The sequence below is a fragment of the Carcharodon carcharias genome, chromosome 14 (assembly GCF_017639515.1).
Source record: "Carcharodon carcharias isolate sCarCar2 chromosome 14, sCarCar2.pri, whole genome shotgun sequence".
Classification (NCBI taxonomy): domain Eukaryota; kingdom Metazoa; phylum Chordata; class Chondrichthyes; order Lamniformes; family Lamnidae; genus Carcharodon; species Carcharodon carcharias.
This window is the reverse complement of record NC_054480.1, coordinates 147778728-147798514: the sequence shown is the minus strand read 5'-3', so window position 1 is coordinate 147798514 and position 19787 is coordinate 147778728. Positions and strand designations below refer to the sequence as shown.

Here is a 19787-nt window from a genome sequence, read left to right as displayed (position 1 = left end):
CATTTATAATTACAGTGTTCACAGGATGACAAAGAGTGGTGTTTGCTTATTAAAACTGAGCCACAAAAGATTCTGCACATCTGTCCTTTGTTATCAGAGTTATTTTTGTATTGTTGGATATTATGAAAATTTTTGATAGTTCTTACCATGATTTTCATCCTTTTACTGTCTGTTTAAAAGCATTTAATAATTTTACTGAATAAATCAAGTGCTTTCCTTCATTGCTACTTTGCATTTGTTTCCTACTTTTACAATGTTTTACTCTATGTAACTTCCTTCATTGGATAAACGTCTCCATGGCCAGATTGTTCTAACTGCCAACAATAGCATATTGTACTTTTTATATTAACCACTTTTAGTTGTGATTTAACATAAAAATGTTCTCTGGACGCCAGAGGTATTAGTTCTATTTCCTGCCCCCCCCCCCCCCCCCCCCCCCCCCGCCCCCCTCCAATTAGTATCATGAATTTATAATGCCACCTGAACAGGTAAATGGAAGATTGATTTGAAATCTCAAGCAAATAACAACATCTCAGACAATCAGCAATCTTTCAAAACTGGACTGGAGTATCAGCCTTGATTGAGCTCAAGTTCTGAAGATTTCCTCATTGTGCACCTGCATTTTTTAACTCATTCATGGGACGCAGGCATCGCTGGCTGGGCTAGCATTTATTGCCCATCCCTAGTTGCCCTTGAGAAGGTGGTGGTCAGCTGCCTTCTTGAGCCACTGCAGCCCATGTGGTGTCGGTACACCCATAGTGCTGTTGGGAAGGGAATTCCAGGATTTTGATCCAGTGACAGTGAAGGAACGGCGATATATTTCCAAGTCAGGATGGTGAGAGACTTGGAGGTGAACTTCGAGTTGGTGATGCTCCCATCGATCTGAAGTCCTTGTCCTTCTAGGTGGCACTGGCTGTGGGTTTGGAAGGTGCTGTCTGAGGAGCCTTGGCGGATTCCTGCTGTGCATCTTGTAAATGGTATACACTGCTGCTACTGTGTGTTGGTGGCAGAGAGTGTGAATGTTTGTGGATATGGTGCCAATCAAGTGGCTGCTTTGTCCTGGATGCTGTCCAGCTTCTTCAGTGTTGTGGGAACTCATCCAGGCAAGTGGGGAGTATTTCATCACACTCCTGACTTCTGCCTTGTAGATAGTGGACAGGCTTTGGGGAGTCAGGAGGTGAGTCATTTATAACACAATTGCTAGCCTCTGACCTGCTCTTGTAGCCACAGTATTTATATGGCTAGTTCAGTTCAGTTTCTAGTCAATGGTAACCCCCAGGACGTTGATAGTGGGGGATTCAGTGATGGTAATGCCATTGAACATCAAGTGATGGTTTGATTCTCTCTTGTTGGAAATGATCATTAGCTGACACTTGTGTGGCGCGAATGTTACTTGGCACTTGTCAGCCCAAGCCTGGATATTGTCCAGGTCTTGCTGCATTTGGACGTGGACTGCTTCCGTATTTGAGGAGTCACAAATGGTGCTGAACATTGTACAATCATCAACGAACATTCTCACTTCTGACCTTATGATGGAAGGAAGGTCATTGATGAAGCAGCTGAAGATGGTTGGGCCTAGGATACTACCCTGAGGAACTCTTGCAGTGATATCCTGGAACTGAGATGACTCATACAGACGTGTCTGTCAGACATAGTCCTTGAAATTTTTCACACTATCCTGTTGGGTATACTATTTGCCAACTAATATGTCATCCTGTCTTTGCCCTTGTGTATAATTCTAGGTTATGGGATGTTTTATTGTGCAATAAATTCAGTGATACACACAGTAAATCCACAATATTTTGTAGATTTTGATATGTGGATGGTTGCCGGTGTGATACCTTAATAAAACACATAAGCACCAGAATTGGAGTCACCAGCTGTGAAGCAATGATAAATCAGTTATTCTGCTTAGAAAATGTTTTTAAGAATGATTTTAAACAAAAGTGGGAAATTATACACATCTGCGTACCAGGGGCTGAATCTTCCCTATGTTGGGTGGGCTGGGCTGGGCGGGAGTGGGCGTGGAGCTGATTGCCACCTGCAATCGGCTGCATGCCCCCATTTTATGTGGCAGGCCAATTAAGGCCCACCCAGCGTAATACGTGTTCTGGAGCGCTCAGCGCTACCTGGTCGGGGGGAGGAGGGAGAGTCGAGGCGTGCATTCTTTCGCACATGCACACGAACGAGCAGAGCAATCTCCCTGAGGCACGGAGCTGCCTCAAGTTTTTAATTAATGAAATAAATAAATAAAGTAAAAAATTATTTAAACATATCCCCTCAGGCGACAGTTTCACATGAGCTGGGACATGTTTGTGAAGTCACGAAAATGTATTTATTTATTTTATATAAGCTTCAGGAAACCTCATCCTGCTCATGGATGAGGTTTCCTGAAAAACACACAGGCTGCTTGGGCTTTTCGCCTGCCCGACAACCTTAAGGTTGGATGGGCAGCGTTGTTAACAACCTTAATTGCTTTTTTAATGGCCTTAATAGGCCATTGATAGATTGGCGGGTGTGCCGCCACCTTTGGCACTCGCCGCCCGAACAAAATATCGAAATGACGTGCGATGACATCAGGACACACGCCCGACATCATCGTGCGTCATTTTACGCATCGGCGTGTCGGGCCCACCCCCACAGACCGATGGCAATATTCTGCCCCAAATTAAATTATTATACCTTGTGTGTGCTGGTAACCTTTGCAGATTAGCGTGCTGTACAGTACTTTCACTTGGAAGGTTAAAAATGTTCAACAATCTGTGAAAAGAGAGATTTGATGAACTAAATTACATTTCTTTCTCCAACTTGGCCCTCGTGCTTGCATGTGGTACACTGGTTCATATATATCCATAGAGGTGTACATCCTGGGACAACATTTCATCTTGAAAGTCATTAAACAATAGTGTTTGTATAGACTTTCTCCCCCACCCCCATTACCTTTTGATATTTAGGGGGATGTGATCATGCAGGTCTCCAAGAAAGGTGCCCAGATTGGCTGGTGTTTCCCTCATTCAAAGTTGAAGCCAGACATCGCCTGTTCAGGTTGAAATTTATTGTGCATATGTTTAACTAAAATGCACACTCTGTGAAAGGTTGTGCTTTGTTATTGTTAAAGCATGCTAGTGTCACAAGCAGGAGAGAGACAGACAAACTGCACTGATTTCCTCTTCCCACCTGTCTGTAAGCACAAGTATTTTGAATAAGTTCTTAAAAATAGGTGGTGATGTGTTTTCCCAATCCCTTAGTTTTTGTGATCCAATTTACAAATAACCCACAGCAAACTCAAGTTAGGATTAACTCAGGAGGTTAGTTTATTTTCACATTCAAAAACACCGGGGGAAGGAGTGTTCACAACGTCCCACTGCACGCACACACGTGCACACACACAGACACGCAAACACACATGCAGTAATGGGGTAATAGGGAAAAGGAGTTTTATAGAACAAGAGGCACAGAAATGAATATTAGTCCACTTGATCTCCAGAGTCCCAAGTCAGAGTCCAATGAGGAATTCTTTCGTGTAGGAGTTTGAGTTCAGAACCACAGTTCTGAAGTCCAGAATTGTAGTATTTGCTTTTCAGTGTGGGTGCTAACTGCAAGATGAAGGAGTATGCAGGAACTGGGTCAGTTCTGTAGGTGATTTTAAGAAATCTTCCAGCAGAGACAGGTTTTGAGGTTGTTCTGTCTGGAGGGTCTATTTCTTGGTGGTTCCCCAGTTGGGTGTTAAAACACCAGACTGACTAGTTCTCAGTTCTCAAAGGCATGTAGGGATTTCAAAATGATCACTTGAGTCATTTGACCTTCCTCCTCCACATTGGCTTCAAAGGGAATGTTTATCCAGTGTCTGGTATTGGCTTAGATGGTACTTCTTTCAACAAGTAATGTCTGGGAATTTATCAACCTTCAAATCAATGTTGAGGGTCTGGTGTCTGGGAAGCCATTGTCTAGGCAGACCCACTGACTCCACTAGTAAGGTGGGCTTATCAGGTGAAAATGACATCTCCTTTTGAAATGGGCCTGGTCAGTCCCAGGTATGATATGAGCCTGTTAGCCGCGTTGTAGGCATGACTAGTTCTGAAGTCCAGTCTCCTGGTCTTTTGTGATTACAAGGGGTCTGCACAATGAGGTGTGAGATCCCAGAAGCTGAGGAAAGAATTCTTTTGTTCTTGTAACTTCTGGGGTAGCTCTCAAACAAGGGCCATCCATGTGGTCAGGTGACTTGTAGCAGCCATCTTTTTGGTTCAGCAAAAAGTCCATTTTTAAAAATATCTGTAAGGATAGAGTTTTGAATATTCAGTGTTGGAGTTCTTCTCATGTCATAGGAATCCATTAATGGAAATCTGAAATAAAACAGAAAATGCTGTAAATACTCAGTGGGTCAGGGAGCATCTGTGGAGAGAGAAATAAAGCTCATATTACAGGTTGATGACATTTCATTAGAACTGGGAAAATATGAGAGTTCTGATGCCCTGGAAGTAGGCTGTTTACAAGGAAGGGAGAATAAAAGGTTAATGTTAGGAGAATTTTGAGAAAAGATATGGGGCAGAATCATCCCAGAATTGTACAAAGTGCGGTAGCGGGCGTGAAAAAAGAGGCTTTACCTGCCGGCTGCAAGAGCGTTTTTTTTTGTGTTATAGTGTCTGCTTCCTGCCTCATTAATTATGCAGCCACAGGAAATTAGTGTACAGCCTCTGAATCGCCCGCCATGCTGTTATCTCATCGTTTGCTCACTCCGTGAGCCATATCTAAACTGCAGCTATGCACACGGTTCTCAATGCTTAAAGCCCAGGATTGTTCCAGTGAAGGCATAGCCCTGAAAGCCAAGAAGCGTCCAATGACCTGTCACTGGAATGCCTTTCAGAGGCCCACCATGATGTCCTCCATCCTCACTCTGGCCGCAGGAAGTCCAGCAATCCCATCACCCTACTTGGGAAACGGTGGCACTGGTGGTCAGTGCCAATGCTACACAGAAGAAGTTGACCATCCAATGCAGAAAGAGGATGAACGATCTCATCTGTGCTGCCAGGGTAAGGCAACCATTGCATCACTCTAAACTTGAACACTCACAAGGCCATCACACATTCACTGGCATCTCACTCACCGTCAGCTCAAGGGACATCATCGCTCACTCTCTCACACACCCTCACATCTCCACCTGGCCTAAACTCCTCTAGAAACTGCCTCCTTAGCCCTCACCATTTTGAGGCCACTTGCGCAGATCAACATGTGCCCCCACACACTCTGGGATAACCTCTTCCCCATTACAGCCCTCACTCTGAAGCCTCTTCCCTTCCCTGAGGCCACTTCTCCCCCTTCCCTAAGCAAGCCCTAGCCCTGCAGCCATCAAAAAGCTACCTCCGCCTTACGGCTGGTCTGGTAGGTAGAGACCGGTCCGTGAGCACCCCCCCCCCACCCCAAAAGTGAAGTGGTGCTGTATGCAAAGCCTGGCTCTGATGACTGAGTGTGCTGCCTGAAGCAAGGTAGGCAAACAAACCTTGAAGTCCCAAGTGAAGTGTAGCCCAACAGTTGCATGTTTGCTTATGTACAGTAGTGAAACACATTGTGCCCGGATGATCAGCATGGGGAGATGATTCTGGTGAGCAGGCCTTATAATGAGATGCTAAAGTATTGAAGTTAGGTTTCTGACATATGGCAGCGGGAGCACGTTCGGCCATTGGTGGGCAGAGCAGACAATTGCAAACAGGTTTCACAATGGTGTAAAACTAATTTTTGACTTTCTTGCCATATTGTCCACTCACACTGTCAAACTCGCCCGCCACCAACGGGAGTGGAAAATTCCACCCATAGTTTTGTGCATTTCTGTCCAAATGGATATGAATGAATTTTTAATAATGTGTTGAAAAATGTTAATATTTCCATAACCTTGAACAGAAGTGTTCAGTGTTATTTTTTGAATTGGAGTGTAGTCCTGGTGTTCCACCTTCATAAAGAGAGAGACACCCATTGCAACACATCACTGTGGTACTGCTTTCCAACGGCCTGTGAGATTAACACTGTACCCATTGTTTGGGCTGCTTTTATTGCATAATGTATTACCACATTTGATCCTAATCTTGTAAAGTTCATTTCCTTAAAGCTGTATGTCGGAATACAATTAAAATGTTATACTGGAGAGTTTTGACAGCTATTAATAACTGCGCAGTTCAGAATCCATTTTTCAGAACAAAATGAGGAAGAATTGCTACTGGTCAACCATGTCACTTTCACCATGTTAAGTTCTGCTGCTGATGTGCATAATGCATGTACAGCACACTGTCATCATTAAAACATACTGAAGACTCTGCACTGCTCTGATTATTATGGGCAGAATTTATCATTAACACATTTTTATGTAGGTGCTAGATTTTCTGCATTATGTACTATATTTCAATCCTTTTAGTTCATTGATGAGAAAAAAAGCAAGAATTGTCATTGTGAAATGTATCTGTTGTTTGAGACCAACCATTACATCTGGTCTGTCAATAATGCAATAATATTAAAGCAAAATACTGCAGATGCTGGAAATCTGAAATAAAACCAAAGTGCTGGAAATACTCAGCAGGTCTGGCGGCATCATTAGAGAGAGAAACAGAGTTATTTTACGAATCAATAATGCAAGCTGGAATTGTATAACTTTAAAAAGGAAAAAAAAACTTTGGGGCAGGGTGGTGTTGGGGGGTGAAGGGATTAGCCCATCAGAGTTCAAACTGAAACATCATTGGTCTCAACATAATGATATTCTGAAGATAAAATTTGTTCGTGGAGCCCATTTAAAAAAAAATTGACTGATCTGTGCATTCATACTTCAACTATATAGCAGTTCAGCTGTGGTTTGGAAGTTGTCAGGCAATCCACAGAATAGCAAATACAGTAAGGTACTGAATGTTCTCCTTAACTTAATGTGGCTGAATTGCAACATCATTTGAATGCTTATAATTCAGTAACATTGATCAATTACTAGAACATTTAAGTGTAAATTACTCTTTTTTTGAACTGCTCATCTGAGAAAATAATTTTTTGGGACTAATTTGAAGATGGATTGGAATAAAAGTAAATAAACACAGTAAATTTAGGACCATTTTAAAGCTGAAAACCAGTGAGAAATACATTCTACCATGCAGTTGGTGGAGGGTGTCTGGTGTGAAAGGGAAGTGATGATTATGTTCCGTCCAGAATTGCTCAGTAAGAGCATAACCCGGATTTTCAATGTTTCTATTTAAACTTTCACTTTTACACTGTTCATTTTGTAAAAGAATATTAAAAAAGTTATACCTTGTTGAATGCGATGTAACCTTGTTGAATGTAGCGTAACTGTGTTTTTAGTAGTAAAAAGAAAACTGAATTACCCTTTTCATGTATTTGCTATTTTCCATTGGGCAGGATTTTCTCCCTGTCGGGAGTGAAGTTGAAGGGCGGGTACGCACAGGCGCGCTTCTGATCGGCTCCGTTTTACGTGGGCGGATCAATTAAGTCCCACCCAGTGTGACATCTGCACAGAACGCCATGCGCTCCCTATGCAGGCGAATCCCAAAATGGAGAGTGTACTCATCTCCCTGAGGCTAAGTGCAGCTTCAGGGAGATCAGCTATAAATGTAGGAAAGTTAAAAATAGAATAATAAAATTTCCCTAACATGTCCCCTCATGTGACACTGTCACATGAGCTGGGACATGTTCATAATTTTTACAAAAACTTTAATTAAATTTTTTAAAACCTACATGAAACCTCATCCCACCTGTGGCTGAAGTTTGATGCTTTTTCTAATTCCCTCCGGGGTTCCTGGCCTGTTCGCCAACCTTAAGGTTGGACAGGCAGGTCCATTAATTAGTTTAATGACTCTGTCGATGGCCTCAATTGGCCATTGACAGGTCGGCAGGCGCACAGCTGATTTTGCTGCGCCCCCTGCCTACCGGAAAATTTAAATGGGGCGCGGTGACGTTGGGAGTTCCGCCCGACATTACCGTGCGTCATTTTACACGTCAGCGAATGGGCCGCCGACCGGAAAATCCTGCCCATTAACTTTAAACAGGAAATAAAGTAAAATATAAATTGAGTTTTACAAACAAGCTAGAATTAAAACTACATGTTAATTGGTATAATTTGCTGCAGATTGTTCAAATTACATTGTTATATTTGTCTGGTTAAATGATGGCTGGTCAATTTATTAATCTGAAGAAATATAGTCAGTTAAAAATTTTGGGCCTGGCATGCATCCACAGAGCAAAATACATCAGTATGATTTGGGAAATGTTTGTAGAACAATAAGTTATGATTGGCTGAAGTATCCCTCTGCCAAAAAAACTCAAACTGCAATGGGCCATAGTGGGCCAAGGGGATTGGATGTTCCGCTGGCAAAAAAAAAAGCTAAGCAAAAAACATCATTGTTTTATTTTTTTAAATTGCTAAAATTTTCTATTCACTTACATGCTACCAATGAAAAATCAGCCAACTTGTTGATTTTGTTTTAAACTCTTTGGCAGCCATTTTGGCTCCTGATTAATATTTAAACTGCACAAAAAGTGAACAATTCTGAAACAAATTGCCAAACTTATTCAAAAATCTGCAGGTGCCATATTATAATTAACTTCAACAATTTCTCCCACAAAGACCTGCCCCCCATCTCTGGCCCTTGGCTTGCTTTTTACTCTATTCTAGAGTTTGCCTTTTATATTTGAGCTTGCTGTGACAGTACATTGTGGGATCCTGGATTGTCTCAATATCCCTTATTGCCAGTTTTGGGACTTGATTACATGCATAATTTCTTGGTCCTAATTAACATATTTTTGACCTTTAGTGCCCACCTTCAAACTTTGTATTTAGTCCATTTTCAAGGTCACCTACCTTCTCTTCCTAAATTATTGCCGATTTCCGTCCCTACTCCCCTCTCACTACTTCCGAAACCTCATGCTGCTGCCCACCCTTCGCACTACCCCATGTTGCCAGGTGTTAATGCTTTCTATCCTTGAGTGGTATCAGGTGCCAGATCACTCCCAAATCCTGGCCCCAGTCGAATGTTGCCCACACCCTCGCAGGTCCCCACTATTTCTGCTCACTCCATCCTCTGTGACATCTTCAAGCCATAACTGCCACACTCCCTCCTGACCTCAGCCCCCAGGCTCAGCTCTACAGTCTTTCATCTGTGCCACCTGGCCTGCCCTTCACCAGGTTCCAGTACCAGCCCCTAACTGTCTGCCACCTTGCTGCATTGTCTCTAAAAAAGATTAGTAGCCAAAATGAGAAAAACCTGAAGACCAAGCTTGAACTGGACTTATTAGCTACTAACAATTTTCCAATATTTTTCTCTTATTCTTGTTTATGATTGATACAAAATAGCATTTGTATGGAACTAAAAATGAAGTTCCCATATAACACCTGGAATTATATACAAATTGTGACAAACTGAACAAAATGAAATACACCTCAAAGAACTAGAACTTCACATTTTCTCATCACAACTCCATTGAGGAACCACCAAGCACTTTAGAAGTATTGATGGATGAAGTAATTCAAAGTGGTCAAATTAATAATTGAACCCTGTTTCCATAATTTCATGGGAGAAAGCAAAACAGCTTTTCGTAGCCAGTATTCAGCTAGTTTAAAAACCTATACTGACCACAGTGAAGTTGCTGTGAGAAACCCAGAAACTGTGTTTACCTACTTTGTTTCGATGAGATTTGACTATATCTGATTTCATTGTTGGATTTATAAGATAGTTGAATTTTGAGCCACATTGGACAAAATAGTGCAATTAGCTATTAAAATATATGTTGTTAACATTGTTGAATAGTTTGAGTGATTTATAAAAATATATATTTTGAAGTTTAAGCTTCAGATATATTCCTTCAAAGTTGTACTCTCTGTTGTAGATATCCCAGAAGAAGAGGCACGTTACTGGGCCAAAAAATTGGAGCAACTGAATGCAATGAGGGATCATGATGATGTAAGTGTTAAATATAGTGCAATTGAATTTACAAATACGATCATTATATGTTTTATAATTCACTTGAAATTGAAGCGCTGTGGAACTTGTCCAGTTCTGAAATAAATTGGTCAAAATTTGGATCATTTTAAATTTTGGATGTTTGGATTTTAAAAATTACCCCCAATACCATAGGTAAGCTCGTATTGCTGGGCAATATAATCAGGATTAAATCTTTGGATTTAACAGTATCCCCAGATTTGGACTTTTAAAACCATAAAGCAGAACATTTAATTATCAACCATAATGTCAAGAGCAAACAACATCTTATCATGTTGGCAATCCAAGTACTTAAAGTTGCCTTCTTGACAAGACTTTGAAAGCTAAAGGTAAATATTTCTCTTTTGGATTGAACTGTTACATCAGATGTTAGCCTGGACTTTACATATAGGAATAATGGTGTGGCTGTCTGTGCTGATCGCCATAACACAATAAATAGGACAGCACCCGCACAAGTGCAGTTAAACATGGAAATCTGTAGGTTGCTTACAGAGCCAGCATATTCCTGCACAAGGTGTGCTATAACAGATCCTTGCTGATAGATGCAGCATTGAAATCAATGCAATGTCATAAAGTTGGAATACTTGCTCACTGATTCTCCACTAAGCATGCCAAAGTAGGGCTGGTGCATGCAGGAGTAAGTGAATTCTTGATGGTGTAATAATCACTGCCAAACAACTTGTCTGACCCTGAAAATTTAATTTTACAAGTGTGATGTCTCATTCTTTTGGAAATTAATTAATGCTGGAGATTTACATTTTATTTTGCTTTTTCTGTCTGTCTCATTTCTGTATTTCTTAATCTTTATTTCACTTTCTGATTTAAATCTAATTTAAATTTAACACTTTATATTTCCTGGTTTTGATTCTGCATGTTGCAGTGAGAATTCTTTAATCTTTTGGGTTGAAGAGCCTTGCTGTTTCTTGCCCTACTTACAGATGCCTTGTTGAAGGCACCACTTTATCAGATGCCAAATTGGAGCAAGTTTCTGCTCAAAGGCCCTCAAACCTTGTGGGAAGATATCAGCAAGGTGACTATCTGAGCACAGTTGTTTTTTGATGACTGAAAAATCCGGGCCACTGAAACCATTATGCTGAAGCTCCCATGTCATTACAATAAATGTCATATTATGAAAGGCCTTCAGAAATTTAACATTTAAAGTACACTGTGTAGGTGGAGTTAAGTACATTCATGTTAATAAGCTGGTGTGGCTTTTAATATTGAGGTTTGATGGTACCTTTTTTTTAAATTAGTTTGCTTTCCAAGAAGAGGAGAGGCCTTTACCTGTTCCAGGTTCGCAATGTTGTAAGTATCACTGAATACCAATGGTATCTGGAGGTCTAGTTATTAGCTTTCAGAATAAAACTCATCAATTCTTAACAGAGAAATTTGTACTCGACTTTAATTTACATAGATGTATGCATATAGGTCCAATAACGAACTAATGTAGGTAATTTTAGCTACTCTGTACTAATCAGTAATAAAATCATTATGATTAAGTTGTTGATTCAGGAACTTCTAAGGCCATTGAATTACTTGAGAACTAATTGACATCACCATATAAGACTATCAGAACCACTGATTTTACAGTGACTGAATAGTGCCAATTTGTGTATTCATTACTTGATTCAGTACTTCCTTGTACTTCAGTTGATGCAATACGTAACGTGATCTAGTGCCAGGTAACTTTGAGACCAGAATTGCACTAACATGATCTGCCATGATTGAATGAAGTGCAATGAATGGGAGTTTGAGTTCCTGTTGTTCAGACCGATCTGTATGCATTGACTGTAATAGCTATTACACTTCAGTTGTAAAGATATTTAGATTAACATGATGACATATAGATAATCACTCACAATACTAATCCTTTTCAGGATCCCATAAAAAGAAAGGAATATGATGGCTGCATTCTGATATATGAGAAATATAGTATTCTGTCATGATGCATTGCAAACAATCTTCTCTTGCTTCTTCCTCTTTGAAGCAATGACATATTACAAGGGGGTTAGAGTAAGGCTTCAATGCAAGTGGTTTCAGGTGCACATTGATATGAGGGTGGCAGTATAACTCAGGACTGAATCCAGATCTCTTATGTGGAGTCTGTTTGTAATATGCTGAGGTAACCCTTTGGTTCTCTTGGAAATAAACTTAGGGAAAAATTTTCCCCCCATTGGGGGGTGGGTGGGGGGGCGGGGGGGGGGGGGGGGGGGGGGGGGGGGGGGGGGGGGGGGGGGTGGTTAGGGGCGAGTGCAAACCTGATTGGCACCCCCGATCGGAGACGTGCTGCCGTTTTACGTGGGCAGGCCAATTAAGGCCCGCTCAGCATGACACTCGCCTAGAAGCGCTGAGAGCTCCCTGTGTGGGCTGGGGGATTCCCTGAGTCGTTCCCTGTGCTATTTCACACATGTGCACAAAAGAGTACAGAGATCTCCCTGAGGCACGGAGGTGCCTCAGGGAGATTAGAGTGACGTGTTAATTTAAATAAAGGTGGAAAAAAACTTTTAAAACATGTCCCTTCATGTGACACTGTCACATGAGCTGGGACATGTCAAAGAAGTAATGTTAAAATTTTTATTAGATTTTAAACACTTCATGAAACTTCATCCCGCCCGTGGATGAGGTTTCATGAAAAATGCGAAGGCCGCCTGGGCTCTTCACCTGTCCGACAGCCTTAAGGTTGGACGGGCAGCTCAGCTAATTGAATTAATTACTATTTAAATGGCCTTAATGGGCCTTTGACAGTTTGGCGTGCCCACTGAACTGAGAATCTAAATGACGCGCGGTGACTTTGGGATGCCTGCCTGACATCACTGCACGTCATTTTACACTTGCCGACCAGAGAATTCTGTCCTTAGCACTGAGTATTTTTAAGTTTGAGAAAGTGGATTCTGCCACTCATGTGCAGCTTGCAAGGCACAGCTCGCAGTATAACTGAAGTTGTTCCACCTGCAATTTTTACACTGATTTTTTTTTTTAAGTAGAGTTTTATCTGCTTATTGATGTAGCCCAGGATAAAAGATGTTAAGCAAGCGTTTCTACTTTAGGTTCAATTGGGAATCTGTTCACAAATTGCGCTATTTTTCTGAAATGAGAATTTTTCAAGCTTCGGCCCAAACTTATTTGCATAATTACAAAGTTAAAATCTTCCAATGAACCAGGCAAGAAATTGGCAAGTATATTAGAACAAAATTGTTTATTTTATCCTGGCATTTGAAAAGAATGTTGATGCATTTAAGAGCAGTAACCAGTAGAGTTTTATTAATACGGCTGAAAATGGATTTCTCACAAAAATAAAGGTTAGAATTTTGGCGTCGGTGTGCAGTGGCAGACCCGGCAACACCAACGCCAACGAGTAAAGTGACACATGGTGACATTGGACATGTGTCTCAACGTCAGCGCACATCATTTAGATATTATGCTCGGCTGGTGTGCTGGAGGCAGCTGCGCACCCGCCGACCTGTCAGCAGCCTATTAAGGCCATTAAAAAACCAATTACAGTAGCTATCAATGCTGCCTGTCCAACCTAAAGGTTGGTGGGCAGGTGAAGATTCCATTCGGCCTTCGCACGGACTGGATGAGATTTCCAGAAGGTTTTATTAAATAAATAAATACATACGTTCTGATAAATTGACAAGCATGTCCCAGCTCATGTGACACTGTCACATGAGGGGACGTATAAATAATACGAAAGAGGGCAGGGTCTGACTCTCCCCCCTCCTCCACCCCCCCACAGGCACAGGTAGTGCTGAGCACCACTGGCCTTGTGTCACACTGGGCGGGCCTTCATTTTAAATCAGTAAAATGAGTTCAAAAAACATACTGAGCCATTCACTAGTACTGGTATACATTAACCAGATTCTTAGTAAATTAAATATTTTTTCATATGTGAAAAGTTTTAACATGTACCTACCAGTACCTGTGTGCCCCAAAAAAACCCCTCAATTTAAAGACCCTCCTCAAGTATTTAAGTTATGAAGAGAGGTTGGATAGACTTGGGTTGTTTTTGTTGGAGCAGAGAAGATTGAGGGGCGACCTGATCGAGGTGTACAAGATTATGAGGGGCATGGACAGGGTGGATAGGGAGCAGCTGTTCCCCTTAGTTGAAGGGTCAGTCACAAGGGGGCATAAGTTCAAGGTGAGGGGCAGGAGGTTTAGGGGGGATGTGAGGAAAAACTTTTTTACCCAGAGGGTGGTGACGGTCTGGAATGCGCTGCCTGGGAGGGTGGTGGAGGCAGGTTGCCTCACATCCTTTAAAAAGTACCTGGATGAGCACTTGGCACATCATAACATTCAAGGCTATGGGCCAAGTCCTGGTAAATGGGATTAGGTAGGTAGGTCAGGTGTTTCTCACGTGTCAGCGCAGACTCGATGGGCTGAAAGGCCTCTTCTGCACTGTGATTCTGTGAAATGGCCACTGTTTCAATTGGTGCAAACTCACCATCCTCATTATTTTGATCTAGAGGTGTGGGCAAGTTCGATTTCAAGTGCAATGTTTTCTAAATAATTGTTAAAGAAAGCAGAAAATCAATTTATGCTTGATTTAATTTTTGCACTAAATTGGTTGGTTTCAGCTAGATTGCCCTGTTAAAACCAGTGCAAATTAGACATTACTTTTATGATAGCAATTAGGATTTCATCCTGTGAGTGGGAAAAGCCACAGTTACTTGACTTTAAATGTAATTGTTTACTGTTGTTTAGCTACTCCTTATAGTCACAGTCCATGCCATTGGCTTTGGTGGATAATATTACAACAAATTACAGTAAGGGCAAACAAACAGATCAAAATATGGAAGTGATGTGACCGAGCATCTTACTTCTCTGGAAATTGAGTGCCTTATATCTGTTTGTATGATAGTATGTTCCATCCGAAGTCACAGTGTCTCCTTGGGCAGGATCTTTCCATTGGCGCGCCAGGGTGGGCCTGACACACTGACCTGTAAATTGACGCATGATGATACTTCGTTCGGTGGGTGCACACCAGAGTTGGCTAAGCGCCTGCCAAAATGTAAGTGGCCTATTAAGGCCATTAAGAAATTGATCAAAGCACTCGTGAACACTGCCCGTCCAAGCTTAAAGTCCATAACCAGGATGGCTCAGTTGCAGCACTACTGAAGTCCTGAAGGATATAGCTGCCAGACTGGGCCTGCGGCAGGTGGTGAGAGACCCTGAATGAGGGAAAAAACCTACCTGACCTTGTCCTTACCAATCTACCTGCTGCTGATGCAACTATTCATGACAGTATTTGTAGAAGTGACCACTGCAGAGTCCTTGTGATGACAACATCCTGTGTTCACACTCCATCGTGTTGTGTACCACTGAGAGTGTGCTAAATGGAATAGATTTAGAATAGATCGAGCAACTCAGAACTGAGCATCTATGAATATTTTGAGCCATCAGCAGCAGCAGAACTGTATCCCACTACAATCTGTAACCTCATAACTCATCGCATATCCCATACCATTAACATCAATCCAGGACATCATGCCTAGAGCAGTACCAGGTGTACCTATAAATGAGGTACCAGACTGGTAAAACTACAATGCAAGGCTACAAGCATGCTAAACAGTAGAAGCAGCATGCTTCAGACATAGATAAGCAGTCCCACAACCAGTGGATCAGATCAAACCTCTGCAGTCCACATCCAGTCGCAAATGGACACTTAAAACAATTAACAGGAAGAGCAGTCTCCACAAACATCTCCATCCTCAATGATGGGGGAGCCCCACATGAGAGCAAAAGATGAAGCTAATCCATTTGCAACTATATTCAGGCAGTAGTGCTGAGTGGATGATAGATCTTGGCTTCCTTCTAAAATACCCAGGTGTGACCAACCATCCTGGATTTTTTGGGATTGTCCTGCAGCTGGCCTGTTTGTCCGATGTCTTGGGTTGTTTGAGGCCTGGGTGCTGTTTTCCCTGTAAATGCAATGCTGCAGCTTTGCACAGTATGTACCTCTGCATACGCACCGTGTCCTCCTCTTTGATCTTCTCTCTGGCAGCCCAAGAAGCTCTGTAAGGTTTGCACTGATACCAAAGCATCCCTTAAATTTTTTGCTGGGGTTGGTCACCTTGGAAATACCCCTCATCACAATGTCAGCCTTCAGCCGGATCAGTTCACTCCACTTGATATCAAGAAATGGCTGGAGTGCACTGGATACAGCAAAAGCAATGGGACCTGACAACATCCCAGCTATAGTGCTGAAGATTTATGCTCCAGAAGCTTTTCCAATATAGTTATAACACTGGCATCTGTCTAGCAATATGGAAAACTGCCCAAGTATCTTTTGTCCACAGAAAGCAAGACAAGTTCAGTCTAACCAATTACTCTCAATAATCAGCAAAGTGATGGGAGGTGTTAAAAGCACAATCAAGTGGCACATACTCACCAATAACCTGTTCACTGATGCCCAGTTTGGGTTCCACCAGGAAACACTTGGCTCCAGACCTCATTATAATCTTGGTTCAAATCTGGACAAAAGAATTGAATTCTAGAGGTGAGCTGAGAGTGACCTCAAGGCTGTTGACATCAAAGCAGAATTTGACTGGGTGTAGCCATTTCCAGCTAGAGAGTCTAACCACTTCCTCCTGGCACTCAACAGCGCTACCACTGCTAAATCTCCTACCATTAATGTCCTGTGGGGTAATTATTGACCAGATACCTAACTGGATATACTGTGGCTATAAGAGCAGGTCAGAGGCCATGAGTAATGAATATTCTTTGTAGTATTTCCATGAAATTGAGTCATCCCCTCACTGCCTTTGTATTCTCACCTTGGTTTCATTAACACCTTTCGGGAAGCCCTGACAACTGTGGCCGTACCATTAAATTTAAAAGTAAATTGAAATATCACTCCAATTGAGTGACTAGCATATTTTAATTGGCAACTGACCAAGAAGATTTCATGCAACCAGCCTAATCTTCTTGAGTTAAACACAGAAGTTGGCTTGCATTTTTGCTGGTTTTAACCCCCATCTAGTTGTACCCAAACCAATGTGATCCTCAAGGTTAAAAATTCCCTAGAGAATTCAGCTTTTGAGAGCTTCTTTAAAAAACCTATTCCAATGCTGAATTCACCTATGTTAATAGTAATATTAAAAGTGACTTAATTAGATAAAACCTTTAAAAAGGTCGTTTTAAAAGAAATTTCCTTTCTATCATCAGTAAGGCAGCATTAATTTTCATTGTACCAATATATAACAGTATTTTCTTGACCAGACTTAACTCTAAGTGAAATGGATAAATCTTAATCCATCTGATTTCACCAACCGCACAGTAGTAACTGTATACATATTAGTCCCAACAGACTATAGCATTCAATTTAAGTAACCAGGAGACAGCCATTAACCTGTAACCCATTATAGATCTGCTTTACACAGTAAAAATAAATGTGTAAAATTGATCTTTGGATATAAACTGATTCATTGATCTTTGCATGGAGTCTGTTACATTGTATTAATAGGACATTTTGTCAAACCTACTCAATCATTCTAGTTCTATATCATATAAGCTACATGGGTTAATAATACTGTTTACATACTTACTTAATCCAACAATACATAGTGAAAAGTGGTGACTTATTTCTGCTCAAAATATTCAACTTCTTTTAGGATAGTTTGGCATCATATCCCCCAAAGTAAAAATAACAGTCAAAACTGTTCCTAGAAAAAAACAAGTTTGGTGCCTGTAAAAAACATTTATTTTTTAAATGTTCTTCTGCTTTTTCATAAATTAAGAGCATTTTTCACAATTATTGTTGGTCACAGAACAAGTGAAAATGCCATTCAATATAATCACAGTACTAAAAAAGGTATTTTCTTGCAAAACCACCAAATAAATATGGAGCGGCTGAGGTGAAATGGCCATAAATGACTGAAAAGCAAAAGGCTATTCTTAATTTTCTTCTTCAGTGGGGTGAATTTATGACAGTTTAAAGCACGTAGTAATTTGGAACATCTACAGAGATCTGTGCTATTGAAAACACTGAAACAGCACCCTAATAGCTTAGTGGGTAATGCAATGAGTAATTAAGTAACCATGATTACTAGACCTGTTTGGTTCTCGGTACAATCCTTAGTTTGGGTGGATTTAGCTGATCTTAGCTGGCTGGAAATGTCTAGAGGTCTTACTGAATAGCCTAAATAAGGCTTCCAAAGGGATATTGGTGTGCTGTATGATATCAGAAGAAGAGTCACCATGCAGCAAGATTAAGACAAAGGCAAAGGTTTAAATGAAGACAGTGAAACGTTGTCAGCTGCAGCAAAGTAGAGAAATCCAACAGAATTTATAAATAAGTGCACCATTCCATAAAAGCTTAGAAGTTGCTCCTGTATTGGTGTATCATATTCCCAATGAATTGACAGATTAAGCCCAAGGGACACTGTAACTCTGCACCTCACCACAACTATTGTGTTTGCATCTGCTGCTGCAGAAACGTGGGCCCAGTACAAATGAGCTGTCTGCACAATCCAATGCACACTTCAGGGCTTTGACTTTGTAACTGTGTGTGCAGATTGTACCCTTTTCCCTAATCTAGTTATCCTCTATTGAGAAATGAAAATGGCTTGACTGACTTGTGGATATCCCCTGTTGATGGGGTGATAGAATAGAGGCAAACAATGTGTCATAAAATGGTCCTGCAACTATTGGTGCCATGTCTTCTACTATGGTGGCTGCCTGGGCCTACCTGCTTTTTGACTGTGTGTGGGTAATTTGATTGTGTTAGGTGGTATACAAGTGATGTAGAAATGCTTTGAGACAAAGTTCCCTATTGCCACAGTCCTGCTGTTGGGCATTTACTTCGCGTGTTCTCCATAGGGGATTATTGAAATCCTGTGTCAGGGTACCACTCAGACAATTCCCTAGCATGATGAATCCAGAGTGAACAAACTCACTTAGATTTGAGCTTGAAATCCCTATTGCATCAGTCAGGATATTCCCAAGATATCTCACAGTTGTGGTTAACAATTCTGTTAAGGAATTTCAACTTTACATAAAGGTGGAGGTATCATACTCTCCAGGGTTAACTGCAGTTTCAAACAACGGTCTACTGCACAGATACAGTATGCACATGCTGAATAGTATCAATCTTATGGATAATGGACCTTAGCAACTGAGAATGACATGAAGCTGTCCTTCTGGCCAAATTTTTACTACTCCTTTGTTGACGCCTGAACTTGGATGACCCTCATTTGTATATTATGTTTTACCTGGTATGTACCGCTTTAGTTAATTCAAGCTTGGAATATCCTAGAGTGTGTATTCTAGGCTGTTGTTTGCCAGAAGTGAATTGAATGCTACTGTTAAGCAGAAAACACTGCACCTTCAGGCTCTGCAAATTGTTTTTCATCAGCCATATCTATGTAAGTACCAAGTGAACAAGTATTTACAAATAACAATATGAATAAGGAGGACAGAAAAAGATCAACTAATCCATTTAGTCTGTGCTATGCAAGCGAGGTGCAGGTTGTTTGTGCTGTCAGCCTACTGTCACCCACCTGCCTTCCACCTGCACCCCCTTCCCAATGGTCAAGCAATTTAGAGATGGGAGAATAGGACAAATCTTGGAAACTCCTCTATCAGCAATACGTGTCTTCCCTTAATTACTACTTATTAACTTTTCACTTACTAGTACTTGATATTCTTGTGTTTATGTTGACACTAACACAATTCTCTGCTATCTTTAATACAGCAGCAAAAATAATTTCAAAGCACTGCACCTGCAAAGCATAGAAGGTGTGGGTGGTCCTTTAACATTCAACCCTTAGCAGCCCCTTTCTGCTTCTGCCCCAGTTATCTTCTCATCTT

General features: G+C 41.2%; 1 protein-coding gene across 1 annotated transcript in view; it reads left to right on the top strand.

The window, feature by feature from the left end:
- LOC121287635 (protein unc-13 homolog A-like) overlaps positions 1 to 19787 on the top strand; it is a 298606-nt gene that overhangs the window by 26352 nt on the left and 252467 nt on the right. The window contains exons 4-5 of the mRNA XM_041205568.1: positions 9868 to 9941; positions 11234 to 11285. Of these exons, the coding sequence (XP_041061502.1) occupies positions 9868 to 9941; positions 11234 to 11285 (126 nt within the window). The remainder of the gene's footprint in view (positions 1 to 9867; positions 9942 to 11233; positions 11286 to 19787) is intronic.